The 19,892-nt window shown below is 40.9% G+C and overlaps 2 protein-coding genes across 2 annotated transcripts in view; both read left to right on the top strand.

The window, feature by feature from the left end:
- Positions 1-10,844, top strand: part of LOC120018224 (lissencephaly-1 homolog A-like) — a 52,788-nt gene extending 41,944 nt beyond the window's left edge. The window contains exons 9-11 of the mRNA XM_038961298.1: positions 4,430-4,531; positions 4,811-4,967; positions 6,717-10,844. Of these exons, the coding sequence (XP_038817226.1) occupies positions 4,430-4,531; positions 4,811-4,967; positions 6,717-6,790 (333 nt within the window). The 3' untranslated portion in view covers positions 6,791-10,844. The remainder of the gene's footprint in view (positions 1-4,429; positions 4,532-4,810; positions 4,968-6,716) is intronic.
- A 955-nt stretch (positions 10,845-11,799) lies between these two features.
- The window catches only part of LOC120018221 (RNA N6-adenosine-methyltransferase METTL16-like), a 29,799-nt gene continuing 21,706 nt past the window's right edge, over positions 11,800-19,892 (top strand). The window contains exons 1-2 of the mRNA XM_038961297.1: positions 11,800-12,004; positions 12,304-12,436. Coding sequence (XP_038817225.1) covers positions 12,406-12,436 — 31 coding nt within the window. The 5' untranslated portion in view covers positions 11,800-12,004; positions 12,304-12,405. The remainder of the gene's footprint in view (positions 12,005-12,303; positions 12,437-19,892) is intronic.

Raw genomic sequence — 19,892 nt, 5'->3', positions numbered from 1 at the left:
GGCTTGGTTTTTGCTCTGACAGGCACTTTCAACTGTGGGATTTTATATAGACAGGTGTGTGCCTTCCCAAATCATGTCCAATCAATTGAATTGACCACAGGTGGACTCCCAAGGATGATCAATGAAAACAGGTTGAACTTATGCTCAATTTCGAGTCGTAGCGAAGGGTCTGAATTAGAGGTCGACCGATTAATCGGAATAGCCGATTTAATTAGGGCCGATTTCAAGTTTTCGTAACAATCGGAAATCGGTATTTTTGGACACCGATTTGGCCGATAATTTTTACTTTAAAAAAATCATTTTTTACACCTTTTATTTATCCTTTATTTAACTAGGCATGTCAGTTAAGAACACATTCTTATTTTCAATGACGGCCTAGGAACGGTGGGTTAACTGCCTTGTTCAGGGGCAGAACGACAGATTTTTACCTTGTCAACTCGGGGATTCAATCTTGCAACCTTACGGTTAACTAGTCCAACGCTCTAACCACCTGATTACATTGCACTCCACGAGGAGACTGCCTGTTACGCGAATGCAGCAAGAAGCCAAGGTAAGTTGCTAGCTAGCATTAAACTTATCTTATAAAAAACAATCAATCAATCATAATCACTAGTTAACTACACATGGTTGATGATATTACTAGTTTATCTAGCGTGTCCTGCGTTGCATATAATCGATGCGGTGCGTATTCGCGAAAAAGGACTGTCTTGCTCCAACGTGTAACTAACCATAAACATCAATGCCTTTCTTAAAATCAATACACAAGTATATATTTTTAAACCTGCATATTTAGTTAACCTTTACTTAACACCCATCCCGGATCCGGGAGCATCCTCATCAGTAAAAGCTGACTAGCATAGCCTAGCATAGCGCCACAAGTAAATAATAGCATATAAATATCATGAAATCACAAGTCCAATACAGCAAATGAAAGATAAACATCTTGTGAATCCAGCCATCATTTCCGATTTTTAAAATGTTTTACAGCGAAAACACTATGTATTTCTATTAGCTAACCACAATAGCCAAAGACTCAACCGCATATTTTCACCATGTTTGTACCGCATAGGTAGCTATCACAAAACCGACCAAATAGAGATATAATTAGTCACTAACCAAGAAACAACTTCATCAGATGACAGTCTTATAACATGTTATACAATACATTTATGTTTTGTTCGAAAATGTGCATATTTGAGGTATAAATCATAGTTTTACATTGCAGCTACCATCAAAAATATCACCAAAGCAGCCAGAATAATTACAGAGAGCAACGTGAAATACCTAAATACTCATCATAAAACATTTATGAAAAATACATGGTGTACAGCAAATGAAAGAAACATCTTGTGAATCCAGCCAATATTTCCGATTTTTTAAAGTGTTTTACAGCTAAAACACAATATAGCATTATATTAGCTTACCACAATAGCCAAAAACACAACCGCATTTATTCACCGCATAGATAGCATTCGCAAAAACCAGCAAAAGATATAAAATTAATCACTAACCTTGACCAACTTCATCAGATGACAGTCTTATAACATCAGGTTATATAATACACTTGTGTTTTGTTCGAAAATGTGCATATTTAGAGCTGCAAACCGTGGTTATACATTGTGAATATGTAGCATCGATTCACCAGAATGTCCGGAGCTAGTTTGGACACTCACCTAATCTGACCAAAGAACTCATCATAAGCTTTACATAAAAATACTTGTTGTATGGCAAATGAAAGATACACTGGTTCTTAATGCAACCGCCGTGTTAGATTTAAAAAAAATAACTTTCCCATAACAAACAGCTTGCGTTATTGCAAGACAGCGCCCGCCAAAACGGCAGAGAATAGGAATAACATTTTCCACAGAAATACGAAATAACATCATAAATTGTTCTTACTTTTGTTGAGCTTCTATCAGAATCTTGTACAAGGAGTCCTAGGTGGAGGATAAATCGTTGTTTGGTTTTAGAATGTCCTTTTCTCCTGTCGAATTCGTGCCACAATGCTAGCCAATGTTGATGACGTTCCCAGTTTCTCTCGACGCAAAGAACGGAAAACTCCAAAAGTCAGAATAAACGTTGAATAAACTGATGAAACTCGGTTGAAAAAACCTACTTTATGATGTTTTTCTAATATGTATCAAATAAAAACAGAGCCGGAGATATTAGCCGTGTATACCGAACGCTTTTCAGATGCCAATGTCGAGCTCCGCCTCGCGCCTTGGTAGACAAAGGAAATTCCTGACCTCCCACTCCAAAGGCTCTTGTTCGACCTCAGATCAAGCTAAACACCCCATTCCACCTTCCACTGCCTGTTGACATCTAGTGGAAGAAGTATGAAGTGCATGCATATCGATAAATATTAGGCAATTGAATAGGCAGGCCCTGGAACAGAGCATCGTTTTCAGATTTTTCACTTCCTGTATGGAAGTTTGCTGCAAAATGAGTTCTGTTTTACTCACAGATATAATTCAAACCGTTTTAGAAACTTGAGTGTTTTCTATCCAATAGTAATAATAATATGCATATTGTACGATCTAGAATAGAGTACGAGGCAGTTTAATTTGGGCACAATTTTTTCCAAAGTGAAAACAGCGCCCCCCTATTGACAAGAAGTTTTTAATATTGCCTGCTAACCTGGCTCGTTGCGAACTGTGTTAAACTATTTCTTCCTAACAAAGACAGCCAACTTCGCCAAACGGGGGATGATTTAACAAAAGCGCATTTGCGAAAAAAACACAATCGTTGCACGACTGTACCTAACCATAAACATCAATGCCTTTCTTAAAATCAATACACAGAAGTATATATTTTTAAACCTGCATATTTTGCTAAAAGATATCCAGGTTAGCAGGCAATATTAACCAGGTGAAATTGTGTCACTTCTCTTGCGTTCATTGCACGCAGAGTCAGTGTATATGCAACAGTTTGGGCCGCCTAATTTGCCAGAATTTTACGTAGTTATGACATAACATTGAAGGTTGTGCAATGTAACAGGAATATTTAGACATATGGATGCCACCCGTTAGATAAAATAAGGAACGGTTCCCTATTTCACTGAAAGAATAAATGTCTTGTTTTCAAGATGATAGTTTCCGGATTCGACCATATTAATGACCTAAGGCTCGTATTTCTGTGTGTTATAATTAAGTCTATGATTTGATAGAGCAGTTTGACTGAGCGATGGTAGGCACCAGCAGGCTCGTAAGCATTCATTCAAACAGCACTTTCGTGCGTTTTGCCAGCAGCTCGTCGCTGTGCTTTTAGCCTATCAACTCCCAAGATTAGGCTGGTGTAACCGATGTGAAATGGCTAGCTTGTTAGCGTTTCAAACGTCACTCGCTCTGAGACTTGGAGTGGTTGTTCCCCTTGTTCTGCAAGGGCCGCGGCTTTTGTGGAGCGATGGTAACGCTGCTTCGAGGGTGGCTGTTGTCGACGTGTTCCTGGTTCGAGCCCAGGTAGGGGCAAGGAGAGGGACGGAAGCTATACTGTTACACTGGCAATACTAAAGTGCCTATAAGAACATCCAATAGTCAAAGATATATGAAATACAAATCGTATAGAGAGAAATATTCCTATAATAACTACAACCTTAAACTTCTTACCTGGGAATATTGAAGACTCATGTTAAAAGGAACCACCAGCTTTCATATGTTCTCATGTTCTGAGCAAGGAACTTAAACGTTAGCTTTTTTACATGGCACATATTGCACTTTATTTTCTTCTCCAACACTTTGTTTTTGCATTATTTAAACCAAATTGAACATGTTTCATTATTTATTTGATGCTAAATAGATTTTATTGATGTTAAAATAAGTGTTCATTCAGTATTGTTGTAATTGTCATTATTACAAATTTAAAAAAAAATAAATAGACCTTTTCATTGGTATTGGCTTTTTTTGGCCCTCCAATAATCGGTATCGTCGTTGAAAAATCATAACCGGTCGATCTCTAGTCTGAATACTTATGTAGATAAGGTAGTTATTATTTTAATATATTTGCCAACATTTCTAAAAGGCTGTTTTTACTTCATTGTTATTGGGTATTGTGTGTAGATTGCTGAGAATTTGTATTTATTTAATCCATTTTAGAATAAGGCTGTGTGGAAATGTGGAATGTCAATGGGTCTGAATACTTTCCGAAGGCACTGTGTATCTAAGCAGAGTCTGTGTCCTGCTCTGGAGACGCATCCTCTGATAACTATTCAGTTTGTAGTCCATTTCCCCTGATGCTAAGGTGCTATTTATTTATCAAAGGCTGTGGTATAAAAATGCATTTATTTCAGAGGGCTGCTGGCAGCATATAGCCCTTATAACAAAATGATCAATGGTTGATATCCCCCAAGTGAACACTGCTAAAAGTTCTGTATTGGCAATTTACGGCGGCAATTGGAGCTCATCGTATTCTGTCTCTCCCTGTGTCCTTCCAGTCTAAGAAGAGTGGTAAGCCGGGCCCCTTCCTGCTGTCTGGCTCCAGAGACAAGACCATCAAGATGTGGGACGTCAGCATTGGGATGTGCCTTATGACACTGGTGAGTGGACCATTAATCATAGACATACGATAGATGGTCATTCCGATTCATGCAGTTAATTGAAAAATGTCCCCATTAGTGATGCCGACTCCATTCTTCACATAACATGACTTGAATTGTAATGTGATTGACCTTCTTGAACCCTAGTCTTAACCGAACACACTGTCTCCGGTTAACTGGTTTCCCGAACTAAGCATAGTTTGTTTTAGTCAAGGAGTAGTCTGGGAAACTGGCACTAGATTTTGTATTAACAATTCTAACCAAACACTATTGTCCCAGGTTGGCCATGATAACTGGGTGCGCGGGATGCTTGTCCACCCCGGAGGCAAGTTCATATTGAGCTGTGCTGACGACAAGACCTTAAGGATCTGGGACTACAAGAACAAGCGCTGCATGAAGACTCTGAGTGCCCATGAACACTTTGTTACCTCTCTGGGTAAGCTGCTCTCAATCTTCTCTTCTCCTACAGTCACAGTCAGCGTCAGTTACTGCTGGGTCTTGTTTAGTAGCCACACAGTAGCAAAATGTTTGCGCTGAGCTATGAACTGAAATTACTATTATTTTTGTTTTTTTAAAACAACTATTTGACCCAAGTTCTGTTCAATGATTTGAATTCCATTTAGTTATTTTTTTTCTGTGAGCTTAATGCGCACATTGCACAGCTTCTCTAGAGATAAATCAGAGTTGTAGTTTCCAACAGGCCAATATTCTACATAGTTTAACGCATAAAGCGGTGTAATAAACTACCATGACCATAATCCATTGCACATCTACTTGTCCAGTCTTTCTTTTATTCCTGCTACGTTAAGAGGGAAGAATTCGCATTCGTGAGATGATTTAGAGAGCAGGTGTTGCTTCACGAGGTGTCTGAAAATGCTTTAAATAAGTGATTGATATTTGGTGTTCAGTAGTCAAATTATGCCTTATTTTCTTTGAAGAACTACAAAATAGTTATTTTGTCAGACTCCATAGGCAGCAGCTCTGTAGCGATGAGATGATAACTAGGAATTAAATAGTCATCAAATAAAACAAATGTAATATACACAACTGAAATATTTAAATGATGGTTAATAAGTGATGAGCAGTAATAGGCAGTCACTACCATCATGTTACTTTTATTTAATTTTTTATTCTGTTACAGCATTCAACCCACATAATGCATAGTACATTTAATTCTTAAAAATATTATTGAAACTTTATTTTTTATAATCAAACCGAACCAACCTCAAAAAGCACTAATCGCTCAGTACTACAAAACATTTTGCAACGTAAAACAAACATTTGTTTTCATCTCAGTGGCTAAGTTCAGGGAGTACGTGCCTGTATCTCCATGTCCTTAGTGAACTCAATAGTTCTTTGTTTGGTGGTTTATTGAGGTGTGAGCTTGGAGGCTCTGCACTAACCCCCTCCGGTGCATCATGCTATAGTCCCCAGAGAGAGAGGATCAGGCAGGGGTTAGACAAAGCTGTTTTGGACGTTGGTTGAATGGGGTTAGGGATAGATGGATAGAAGAGGGGTGCGGGTTGTAGAGTTATGATAAACTGGTCTTGCCTGGCTCAATATCCTGGGGGCTGCTAGCTGGCAGCTGGGTTCTAAGAGGTAGACAAATGCTCCAGGATTTTCCCAATTTTCCTCAAATCTGATTCTTCTAAGCGGATCAAGGCTAGGGAACTCTCCGGAGAAGGAGACTCCAGCTATCCAGCCAGCTTTCCTGTCAGGCTAGTGCTGTTTGAAGCCCCAGCTTCTGAAATCTAGCCACACACACACAGAGCACTGCTGTAAGCTATTGTTTGGATATTTTGGGGGGAGAAGACCAAAGCACCTTTTGTTGAGGTTGATGTGCTGTGCTTTTCTGTGTGACGCATGTACCAAGAGGTAAAGAGCTTTGTCTAGTTGATGAAATGCCCCAATTCAACTATTGATAATAAAATAATGATATTTTCAGGTCATACTGCTAAATGGAATATGCTTGATAAATGGCCTTTAATTGCCTTTAATGTGGAACTTGACTAATTAATCTGCCATCTCCTCTGGATAGAACCCGATTCTCTCTCTCAATTAATTTAAATTAAATTCAAAGGGCTTTATTGGCATGGGAAACATGTTCACATGGCCAAAGCAAGTGAAATAGACAAATTATCTACTCTTCCTTTGTACTGATACCCTTTCTCCTCCTCCTCCTCAGATTTCCACAAGAATGCGCCGTATGTTGTCACCGGGAGCGTAGATCAAACAGTAAAAGTGTGGGAGTGTCGCTGATCCGATCAGGCCTAAGAAGATCGGACCACCACCATCCCAATTACCACCCCCCCTCCTCCCACCCCACCTCCTATAGGCCTCATTCCACCCCCCCTACACTCCACCTCACTATCTCTTTCATCACTTCTGGTTACACTCACACACCATGGTTAATACCTTATCCTGTCATCACGCGCTCTGGTCCAATAACTATGGTCCTTTTATGTACATTATTCTGGATGTAGATTGAGCTATTAAATGTTACACAGCAAAAAAAGTGTTCTTGCATGGTGATGATGAATCCAAAATTGTATACTGTAAATTTACATAAGGTTGTCTAGAAGTACCATAGGTTTAACATGGGCGGGGCTGGCTAAGTCTGTTGTCACATGCAGCCTTACCTACCTACTTATTGAAGGCAGATGTTTCTTTGTGTGTGTCACAAATGCCACCCTATTCCCTATATGGTGCAATACCTATGTGCCCTGATCCAAGGTAGTGCACTATACAGGGAATATGGTGCCTTTTGGGACACATTCTTTGACTGGGTGTAAAACGTAGGGCGCTAACACTGATAATTTAAAAAACGACTGTCGTTTCTTTTCGTGTCAGATTTATAATTTGTCACTTTTTTTTCTGTTTTAATTTTATTTTAGTTATTTTCTCTCCTTTTCACTGTTGTAGTCTGTCAGTGACCTTTTTGAGGGGAAAAAACAAAAGGAAAAGTATAATCCCTTGATGTCGGAGGATATGAGATTGTCTGTCTGTGGGGGTTTTGTTATTGGAATAATCTGTAGCTTTGTAACATCACTTCTGAAGTGTGCATACCATTTTTCTTCGTCATGTGGAACTAGATAATATACTAATGGCTGCATATACGAATGTTTCAAACTGTTTATCTTCGGTCATCTGGGGGTTGAGAAAACAAAACAGCTTTGTACTCTTGTCATGACGACGCGTCCTAAACTGAGTAGCAAAACCACTCCTGATAGGCTTAGAATTATCCTATCCAATGACTGAATTATGTTTATTGAATCAGAACCTTTCTATATTGGCATCTGAATGAATTAACCTGGCTAGGCTGCGTAGTTGGCGCCCTTATTTCAGTGGGTTAGCATTTTGGCTAAAAACTCAGTGGACTGATGACTTTCAGGTTAGCATTTAGGCTATGTGAGCCGATAGCGTGAGGTTACTCCTCCCTGAAACGCTGCCCCTTGTCTGTTCGGACTTGTACGGGACCTTATGGTTGGCCGCAACTGATCAGGCGACCGCCTCAGCCTTTCTTTAGCACTTGGCCCTTTAGCAGCTGACTTCAGGGATATCATCTCTTTTTAATCTCAAGCACTTGAAAAGAAAGACCTTTAGGTGTCTCCCTCCCTCTGTAAGATGTCTCACTGTTGTCTCAAGTCTAACCTGAGTGATTTCCATTGGACTCAACCGAACCTTCTCTCTTTTTCTAACCATATGACGAATCAGGTGTCAGCTGGGTTTTATTGTCCCTTATACTACAGGAATCATGTAAGAGATTTGATGCTCAGTTGGCCATTGTCTTGTGCTGCTTGCTTCTATGGGCTGTGTAAATTAGGGAGGGTAAGCTTAAGCCTTAGCTTTGGATGAAATATGCAAGTTTTAAATGAGTCGGACACAGTCAGAGAGACGTCGTCATAGCATGACAAGGAGTCAAAGTTGCCCCTCAGGTTTTGATGTGCAAAATATCTCCCTGGAAAACTACAAAGAATTTAGAGGTAATAAAGCTGTTTCTGTGGGGGAGAAAGATATGTAAACTAAAGCTTTTTACTGAGCTGTAGGTAAGTGTCCAAATCTGTGTTTCCACTGAACTGACTGGTTAACTTTTGGGGGGGTTCATTCATTCAGTTGATGATGAAATAAAATGCTAGCAGTAGACATGCTAATGAATGATTTGTGTTCTCTGTACAGTAGAGGTCTGATGGTGGTAGTTCTTGTAAAGGGATCTTCACCCCTAAGACTACATACAGCAGCTCCCTTGCCACAGACAGACTTTGGGCTAGGCCTACTAGGATCTGTTTGTGCACAGGAGAGTGCTTAGATGCCTTTCCTAGTGAAGAGCTCTTAAGTCAAAACTCCACAGGACCGACTCTAACGCATTGCAGTAGTCTCCTGGGTGGCAAGCACATCTGTATCCTATTCTGTTCATCTTAATGAGCTAGAAGGCTGAAGAAATAATGAAAAATGACAATTGGAACTAATTCTAATCTAACCAAATCCCTCCATGATAATGGAGACCAACCATTCCCCCCAACAACAAAAAATAATATATTGCTTCTTACTCTGCAGCAGGCGAGGAAAAATCCTATTATCTTGCACATCCCTGCTTTTCGTTAGTTCTTTGTCCGACTGGCGATCGAAGAGAAATTTTAAGACTCAATAAAATGCATAAACAAGATATCATTTTTTAATCAGCCTTTTTGCATTATGATGCAAATCTGTAATAATAAAGAACTCCACTTGCTTAACTGATTTTATTATTTTAAGCTTCTTTGCTGAATAACTTCCTGTTCCTCTTCCTGTATGTATTTGATTGGATGTAGCTATCTGCTGCTGTTGACCTCTGAACCCTCATAGTGGCTAGTGTGATGAACCCTTTGACCTGTCGACAATACCACTGCTGCATGTACCCCTGTTGTACCAGAGGCTGAGCCATCTGGTCTTGTGAGCCTTTCTGGTTCAAGTGCTATGATGTAAGCCACTGAACACTCAGGCCGAGTCTGAAATGGCACCCTATTCCCTAAAATTAGTGCACTTAAGACGCAGACTCAATCAGCCACAGGCCACTCAGCTAAGCTGTCAAAGGCTAGTCGGTCCACTTGACAAATTTATATACTGTAAAAAGAGCGAGAAGTAGGATAAGAGAACTGCATCTCTTACGAGAAGGGGTGGTACCCCTACTGTCGCTTGCCAGTAAGCGGGTGTATTGTCCCTGTGTATCTATGTATGTATACTGTGTATTTTGCATATTGACTTTTCAAAGACACCAGACAGGTTGGCTCAGGCTGGCTTGATGGCTGCAGACAGACCGTGCTGTACTTAATGTGGTTGTTTGTTGCTGCTGAAAGGAGGACATCTGTAAATGTATGAACTGGCTCCTTCATTCCTCTATATGCGATGGGATTGTGGCAGACTAAAGATGTTCTGAGAGAAAAGAAGCCTCCTTGAGAGAATACCACTTATGCCTCCTCTAGACTAGAGACCCCCATGTATTTAATCAGACTAGACAGGTCTTTCTCCAAGCTCCTTTCTGTCAGAGGGAGGGAGAGACTTTGATTGGAGAGTTGGCGTATGTTCATTCCGTTACACCAACCATCGATAGGACAATTGGAAATGGTGGTGCTGATGCACCATAAAACGTGTTTTAGCTGAAACCCAAAAAATGTAACTACAGTAAGATGACATGGTTTAGCTTCAGCATTCAGATGTCCTGATCTGTTCTGTTCTCAATCCTAGGCTGTTAGCTTCCTGATTTAAGACGATTCTCTCTTTAGATTAGCTTAATTCAGGATTACGATATCAGGTTCCTTGTGTGTAAATTCAAAACCAGGCCTGAAGTGAACCTAAATGGATTTTTGACTTGACTCTTATTGTTATTGAAAAACTCAGCTTTCCTTTTCTTGGGTTAGACAAGGTCTATAAACAAATTGTCCAGAGGGAGAATGTGTGTCTCCCCTTGTAATATAGTTGTCATTGAATGAACGCTTTCCATAATTGCTATTGTACCTTCCCTGTGCCCTGTGAAAATAAATCACTTTTTGCCATTTGCAGCTCCCAAGCAATCCCTATGCTGCACTGGCTAGGTGGATCAGAGGGACTGGCAGACAAGCTTGCACTGTCTGTTGGTCCTTCCCCCCCCAGTCTCAAGTCCATCTGTCTGCTATAATCTGCCTTGTGAATAGATTGAGGGCTTCAGACTTCTTCACAGCTTGAACAGGATTTATAGTTTTGCTTTCAACGTCTTTCTCACTCTTCACACAGCAAAATTGCTAACAAAATATCTGGATGTCATTATTGTTTGCAACATAATTAAAGAAAAATATGTAAACGTTGTCCTTTTATTGGGTTAGAGGGGGGGTTCTCAACAAAGAACATGCACTGCTTGATATATTACATGTCTACAAAAGATCAGTTCATTTAGGGATTTTCTGATTTTGAGCTAAAGGTTTCGGGGAATGCAAGTATTAACATTTCATGATTTTCTTCAGCGAATGGCATGTATTTTCTCTTGGGTAGAAAATGATAGATCATTAAATGATCATAATTACATATTGCCAGTATACTGTGTGTGTGAAGTATTAATATAATGGTAGGGATTAATTTTTAATGTTCACAGCTGTGATGTATGCCAAGAGATGATGGAAACCATACTTGAAACTGAATGTGATTGACAATTTACATTAACAGACCCAAAAATCTAAATCTTAAATTTCTAAGACCATGTTGGTGTCTTTAGTTATTTCTTTGCATTCTACCAGGTAAGTGCATGGTTCCACCTGGCTGGCACCTTCCTGCTATGTCTAATTGTCTGACTACAATACAAATGTCTCATGATCTTGAAAAATATAGATGAAGTGTAAAATGCAGCTCTGGGAACAGATTAATCATGCTGAGCAGTTTAGGTTATGACTCAAATATACACTTGCTTAAGCAATATTTTAATTCACTTGGATACATTTGTGCAAGTGTCAAAATCTGTTTTACTGTAGCCTCTTTGCAAATGTTTGACTGGGTAGGTGGGGTGTACAATTGCCATCATTTTGCCATCTGCTTCTGAATGAAGAATCATTTGTATGTGGATAATAGATCAATCAACCACACACTCAACATCAACTATAAATTGTTGCCAGAATACTACTGATGATATGTAGCCTCAACCTGTCATGCTTCAAAATATCCATGCTGGCGGGATCCATACCTCCATTGAAGTAGGAATGTGAAATGGTTAGGTAAGAAGTTATGGTTAAGGTTTAGGGTAGGGACTAACCAAAGATCCCGGATAGCTCTGACCCTTCAAAATGTTGACTGTTTCAAGAATGCGCTGAATATCGACGTTCACCAATGTCTCGTCGCAGAATTGTGATTTCATCCACCATCCCAGAAGAAACGCTGTATCGTTTATGCAAAAAAAAAAGTCCAACGTGAGTTCTCAGATCGTGTGTGCAAGACAACTTTACATACGAATATATTCCCGAGCGAATATTTCAGGTATTCAAGTCACTACCATTATAACAAGAGGCTAGCTAACGCTAGGGATCTCATTTAGAGGTCTTGTATAGCCATCTTGTTGGCATGGAGTTGAAATGTGCTTTAGCTAGGTGGCTAACTTGCAGTTTACTGATTAATGCGTTTAGTTAGCTAACACGCTAGATACTATCCCCATAGTTTTACCTTTTGTATGTAGTATTTTACACGCATTTATGTCAGTTAGCTAACTTGTTAGCGTTCCAACCATTTTAGTTAAAAATGTACAATTGTGTGTTATGTGTTCTTCCTCCACGGTGAAGTGAGAATGTCACTAAACAGGTCAATGCACCAGCGGAACCACTACAAAGACAAGCCCCCGGACTTTGCCTACTTGGCCTCCAAGTATCCAGACTTCGAACAGCATGTCCACACCAACCTGGGTGGCAGAGCTATGTGAGTACAGGGCTTATTCATTAGCTACGGAAATCGTTTACCGTTTAAGAACCAAACGTAAGCAAACAGAGCAAAACTATAAGTTGTATTGGACAAATTATGGTAGTTAGGACCCTCCCCGTTTCGTTCCGGTTGCTTCCACTGAGCTAAAGGGTTGTTTCCATTTAAGAAACGTTTTGCAACAGAATCGGCGTAATGAATACGCCCCAGTACATATGCTGTAGCCCAGTTGTTCCTAACTCAGGTCCTCGAATATCCCCAACAGTTCACATTTTTATTGTAGCCCCGGATAAGCACGGCGTATTCAACTTGTCAACTAATCATCAGGCACTCAATGAGTTGAATCTCAGGTATGTTTGTCCCGGGCTACAACAAAAATGTGCTGTTGGGGGTACTTAGAGGACCGAAGTTGGGAGCCACTGCTGTTGACTATGACTTAGTGTCATTTTGTGCCACTATTGATTTGGTGTCACACCAGTAAAACCCATGTGTGTGGCAGAATTCATTTCTTTTATTGAGTGTTGCCAACTCCCCAGCATGTTCTCTCATTACTGTAGCTTTCTCACCTGTGTGTGTGTCCTCCCTATGTCACCTGCTAGCTGAACTCACAGTAGGAGGGGCAGAGAGTTGGAAGGAGAGAGGCATCAAAGACAGTTTGATTTTCCTCTTATCACACCATAAAATAATATGTTTTTCTCCCTTCCTCTTTCGGAGGAAATGGGGTTTCCAGATTTTTTGTATTTAGACAGGATGACGTTATTATTTTTTTTTAAATTGAATTGAACCTTTATTTAACTACATTAACGGACATCATTGCTAACAACCATGATGATTAGTGACCTGGTCGTGGTGCTATAGTTTGTTACAGATGTTACCCATAGACACTAGCTTCCCATATAACTATTGGTGCAGGGTTTAGACAAATGCCTGTGGTTGCTTGTGATGTTCATCGGCTACAGAGGAAGAAAAAGGGATCACTGAAATTATTAATGCATGCGCTACAGACAGAATCTCAGCTCTGATGGGGAGGAGTGGAAAGTTGGAAACCAGGAGGAACCAGAGCTGGAGAGGGAATGGGAGGTGCAGAGTGGGGGTCACACAGCATGATGAGGGAGGGAGACAGTCTCAATTCTCCCTGACTGGAGGGCAGGGTCTGCCAGCCAGTAATTGGGACATACACAGGGATGTGAAATATGCACAGAGAGAGGAGAGGGCGGTGGAGGGAGAGGGACAGAGCGTGAAGGATGGATAGAGAGAGACGGAGGGAGGGAGAGGGACCGAGAGGCAGAGAGCTTTGGGGCTGCTTTCTATCTACGAGTGGCTTTTCAGATCGCATCTCTACTGTCCATATTGTCTTCACTTTTCCTCACAGAACAAAGGCTTGAGAGAGGTTTCTCTCACAGAACTGACAAGGGGAAAGATTGTGTGATTGTGACTGCTGAGTCACATCACATCATGGTGTGCTTTTGTGTAATTTACTCCCCTTCTGGTTGTGGGAAAACAAACACGATGGCTGCTTAAGTCAGAGACAGTCAGTTTGTCAAATTTCTGCTCTGCTAGAGGTGCACCGTTCAAATGTAAGTACTGTTATTGTGAAGTGGAAACGTCTAGGAGAAACAACGGCTCAGCCGCGAAGTCGTAGGCCACACAAGCTCACAGAATGGGACCGCTGAAGTGCGTAGCGTGTAAAAATAGTCTGTCTTTGGTTGCAACACTCACTACTGAGTAGAGGTCGACCGATTATTGGAGGACCAAAAAAAGCTGATGCCGATTTATATATTTTTTTATTTATATTAATATATATATTTGCAATAATGACAATTACAACAATACTGAATGAACAATGAACACTTATTTTAACTTAATATAATACATAAATAAAATCTATTTAGTCTCAAATAAATAATGAAACATGTTTGGTTTAAGTAATGCAAAAACACAGTGTTGGAGAAGAAAGTAAAAGTGCAATATGTGCCATGTAAAAAAAAGCTAACGTTTAAGTTCCTTGCTCAGAACATGAGAACATATGAAAGCTGGTGGTTTCTTTTAACATGAGTCTTCAATATTCCCAGTTAAGAAGTTTTAGGTTGTAGTTATTATAGGACTATTTCTCTTTACCATTTGTATTTTATATACATTTGACTATTGGATGTTCTAATAGACACTATAGTATTGCCAGCCTAATCTCGGGAGTTGATTGGCTTGAAGTCATTAACAGCGCTGTGCTTCAAGCATTGCGAAAAGCTGCTGGCAAACGGAGGAAAGTGCGGTTTGAATGAATGCTTACGAGCCTGCTGCTGCCTACCACCGCTCAGTCAGACTGCTCTATCAAATATCAAATCATAGACTTAATTATAATATAATAAACACACAGAGATACGAGCCTTGGGTCATTAATAAGGTCAAATCCGGAAAATATCATTTCGAAAACAATGTTTTTTCTTTCAGTGAAATACGTAACCGTTCCGTATTTTATCGAACGGGTGGCAACCCTAAGTCTAAATATTGCTGTTACATTGCACAGCCTTCAATGTTATGTTATAATTATGTAAAATTCTGGCAAATTAATTACGGTCTTTGTTTGGAAGGAATGGTCTTCACACAGTTTGCAACGAGCCAGGCGACCCAAACTGCTGCATATACCCTGACTCTGTTTGCACTGAATGCAAGAGAAGGGACACAATTTCAGGCACCGCATTGATTATATGCAACGCAGGACAAGCTAGTTAAACTAGTAATATCATCAACCGTGTGTAGTTAACTAGTGATTATGTTAAGATTGATTGTTTATTATAAGGTAAGTTTAATGCTAGCTAGCAACTTACCATGGCTCCTTGCTGCCTGCACTCGCATAACATGTGGTCAGCCTCACAGTCTCCTCGTGGATTGCAATATAATCGGTGTCCAAAAATGCTGATTACCGATTGTTATGAAAACTTGAAATCGGCCCTAACTAATCGGCCATTCCGACTAATCGGTCGACCTCCACTACTGAGTTCCAAACTGCCTCTGGAAGCAACATCAGCACAATAACTAACTGTTCGTTGGGATCTTCATGAAATGGGTTTCCATGGCAGAGTAGCCGCACATAAGCCTACAATCACCATGCGCAATGCCAAGCGTCGGATGGAATGGTGTAAAGCTCGCCCCCATTGGAAACATGTTCTCTGGCATGATGAATCACCCTTCACCATCTTGCAGTCCAATGGAATAATCTGGGTTTGGTGGATGCCAGGAGAACGCTACCTGCCCGAATGCATAGTGCCAACTTTAAGGATTGGAGCAGGAATAATGGTCTGGGGCTGTTTTTTATGGTTCGGGCTAGGCCCCTTAGTTCCAGTAAAGGGAAATCTTAATGCTTCAGCATAGTGACATTCTAGACGATTCTGTGCTTCCAACTTTGTGGCAACAGTTTGGGATAGGCCTTCTCCTGTTTCAGCATGACAATGCCCCCGTGCACAAAGCTAGGTCCATACATAAATGGTTTGTCGAGATCAGTGTGGGAGAACTTGACTGGCCTGCACAGAGCCCTGACCTCAACCCCATCAAACACCTTTGGGATGAATTGGACCGCTGACTGCGAGCCAGGCCTAATCGGTCAACATCAGTTCCCGAGCATACTAATGCTCTTGTGAGTGAATGGAAACAAGTCCCCGAAGCAAGGTTCCAACATCTAGTGGAAAGCCTTCTCAGCAGCCTCCACTAAACGCAAACCATATGGAATGGTGTATCGCTGAAGAATGCTGTGGTAGCCATGCTGGTTAACCTGTCTAGGACTGGGGAACCCCGTTCCACTAGCGGAACCCCTCGCCAATGAAATTGCAGGGCGACAAATACAAATCAACAGAAATCTCATAAATCTAATTTCTCAAACATACAAGTATTAGGCACCATTTTAAAGATAACATTCTCGTTAATCCAGCCACAGTGTCTGATTTTAAAAATGATTTACAGCGAAAGCTCCACAAACGATTATGTTAGGTCACCACCAAGTCACAGAAAAACTCAGCCATTTTTCCCACCAAAGAGAGGAGTCACAAAAAGCACAAATAGAGATAAAATGAATCACTAACCTTTGATGATCTTCATCAGATAACACTCATAGGACTTCATGTTACACAATGCATGTATGTTTTGTTCGATAAAGTGCATATTTATATCCAAAAATCTAATTTTACATTGGTGTGTTATGTTCAGTAGTTCAAAAACATGCTGTGATTTTGCAGAGAGCCACATCTATTCACAGAAATACTCATTATAAATGTTGATGAAAATGCAGGTGTTATGCATGGAACTTTAGATACCCTTCTCCTTAATGCAACCGCTGTGTCAGATTTCAAAAAAACTTTACGGATAAAGCATAATCTGAGTATGGCGCTCAGAGCCCAAACCAGCCAAAAGAAATATCCGCCATGTTGCGCAGTCAACATTAGTCAGAAATAGCATTATAAATATTCACTTACCTTTGATGATCTTCATCAGAATGCACTCCCAGGAATCCCAGTTCCACAATAAATGTTTTATTTGTTCGATAATGTCCATCATTTATGTCCAAATAGCTTCTTTTGTTAGGGCGTTTAGTAAACAAATCCAAACGCGCGTTCAGGTCCAGCCGAACTTCAGGTGAAAAGTTGAAACAGTTATATTACAGGTCGTAGAAACTTGTCAAACTAAGTATAGTATCAATCTATAGGATGTTTTTATCATACATGTTCAATAATGTTCCAACCGGAGAATTCCATTGTCTGTAGAAAAGCAAAGGAACGGGAGATACCTCTCATGTGAACGCGCGTGACTGAGAACGAGGCTGCTGCCAGACCGCTTAGTCAAACAGCTCTCATCCGGCACACCTTCACAGTAGAAGCCTGAAACAACATTCTAAAGACGGTTGACATCTAGTGGAAGCCTTAGGAAGTGCAACATTACCCATATCCCACTGTGTATTCGATAGGGGCTGAGTTCAAAAACTACAAACCTCAGATTTCCCACTTCCTGTTTGGATTTTTTCTCGGGTTTTTGCCTGCCATATGAGTTCTGTTATATTCACAGACATCATTCAAACAGTTTTAGAAACTTCAGAGTGTTTTCTATCCAATACTAATAATAATATGCATATATTAGCATCTGGGACTGAGTAGGAGGCAGTTTACTCTGGGCACGCTATTCATCCAAAAGTGAAAATGATGCCCCCCTATCCCAAAGAAGTTATTAAGTGTGTCTTGAATTCTAAATAAATCACCAACAGTGTCACCAGCAAAGCACCATCACACCACCTCTTCCATACTTCACAGTCGGAACGACACATGTGGAGATCAACCGTTCACCTACTCTGCATCTCACAAAGACATGGCGGTTGGAATCAAAAATCTCAAATTTGGACTCATCAGACAGATTTCTGCTGGTCTAATGTCCAGTGCTCGTGTTTCTTGGCCCAAGCAAGTCTCTTATTATTATTATTATTGGTGTCCTTTAGTAGTGGTTTCTTTGCAGCAATTCGGCCATGAAGGCCTGATTCATGCACTCTCCTCTGAACAGTTGTCTGTTACTTGAACTCTGTAAAGCATTTATTTGGGCTGCAATTTCTTAGGCTGGTAACTCTCTAATGAACTTATCCTCTGCAACAGAGGGAACTCTGGGTCTTCCTAACTCTAAACGAAAGGTATCCTTTCAGTTCAGCGTATTAGCACCTCACCTGTATACCGGAAGTTGATGCTGTTGCTATGCAACCTCTTGCTAGCTTGTTGGCATAACAAATGACTAGCTAGACATTTTACAATTTCGGGTGTGTTTTGTATATTCAATCTGGAGTGCCAGAGTGCACTCTGGGCGTTCGTAAATCTAAAGTGTTGTCAGATTGTTCTGTTGGTAAATTCAGAGTGTTTCGCTCGGGGCGTTCAGAACGCACACTGATGCTCTGGTGGAGGAGTAGGGTTGATCCGAGCGTTCTGACCTCACAATGGCTGTCAAGCACCCAAGCGAATGTTGGCTAGCTTGCAGCTACTAACATACACAAATGAGAGAACACCTCACTCTGACCATTTTACTCCCCCTAGCAGAGCTGGTCAGGCTGTTTTCATGTTATCCAGAGCGTTGGTGACTGTAACTATGCTACTAACAACAATTTAGTTATACTTTTTTTTGCCGACTTTTACTGACTGGCCATATTCAACGGGTGTTTAGCGTTCGTAAATTCATCAGTTACTCTGCTCTCTGGTACACTCACATTAGAGTGCTCTGAAATCAGAGTAGAAACCCAGAATTAACAATGTCCATTGAGAATGCACAACGACTACACCACTTAGCTAAGAATGACGTGAATAATCAAATCAATAAACGATGGGTAGTTAATATACTGCCTGGCAAGTTCGATTTATTAGTATCCAACTAACATTAGCTAACATACCGATACATACTGCTGTAATGCTATGCGGTTCGTAAGGATAGTGTAGCTAACAAATTGTCAGCCAACATAAGGTGTAATGTAACTTATTTAAAAAGTCATTACTTTATTACATTGCTCAACATTTTCGTAATATTTGTCATAATTAGTTAAAGCAATGAATTTGTATCCTCTCTCGTTGTACTTCGGCTGAATATTTTCCGCCATTCTCTTCAAATCTGAAAACGTTGTGGCATTTTCTGAACAGCATGTACCTAGTGTCCACTGCTGTATTCTTCGCATTTGGGTGAATTTAGTACGACATCCGAGAACTTTTAGCATACTAACTATGACCAATAAGTATACTACATACTCAATTTATATCACAAATAGTAGGGTTGGGTTAGTATGAATATTCGAACACAGCTTCTGCTTCTGCTGGTGAGGGGCAGGTTGTCTAAGCGCACACACACACCCTGGCAAAAGATTTTCAGCTGGCAGGCAGACACTCAAATAGGTTTCTGAGTGACAGAGTAATGGCTTTGCATAGGCACTTTGTTGGACTGGAGAAAAACTCCTTTAAAGGAACGTTTAACCGGATCCCATGAAACATTTAATTTACAAGGTGAAATAAAGTTTTGCATTAAGAAGCTTAGAGGCTGGCCTCCCGGGTGGCGCAGTGGTCTAGGGCACTGCATCGCAGTGCTAACTGCGCCACCAGAGTCTCTGGGTTCGCGCCCAGGCTCTGTCGCAGCCGGCCGCGACAGGGAGGGCCGTGGGGCGACGCACAATTGGCATAGCGTCGTCCGGGTTAGGGAGGGTTTGGCCGGTAGGGATATCCTTGTCTCATCGCGCTCCAGCGACTCCTGTGGCGGGCCGGGCGCAGTGCGCGCTAACCAAGGGGGCCAGGTACACGGTGTTTCCTCCGACACATCGGTGCGGCTGGCTTCCGGGTTGGAGGCGCGCTGTGTTAAGAAGCAGTGCGGCTTGGTTGGGTTGTGCTTCGGAGGACGCATGGCTTTCGACCTTCGTCTCTCCCGAGCCCGTACGGGAGTTGTAGCGATGAGACAAGATAGT

Source organism: Salvelinus namaycush, chromosome 23, assembly GCF_016432855.1.
Source record: "Salvelinus namaycush isolate Seneca chromosome 23, SaNama_1.0, whole genome shotgun sequence".
NCBI lineage: Eukaryota > Metazoa > Chordata > Actinopteri > Salmoniformes > Salmonidae > Salvelinus > Salvelinus namaycush.
The sequence above is the reverse complement of the archived record's forward strand: the minus strand, read 5'-3'. Positions and strand labels throughout refer to the sequence as shown.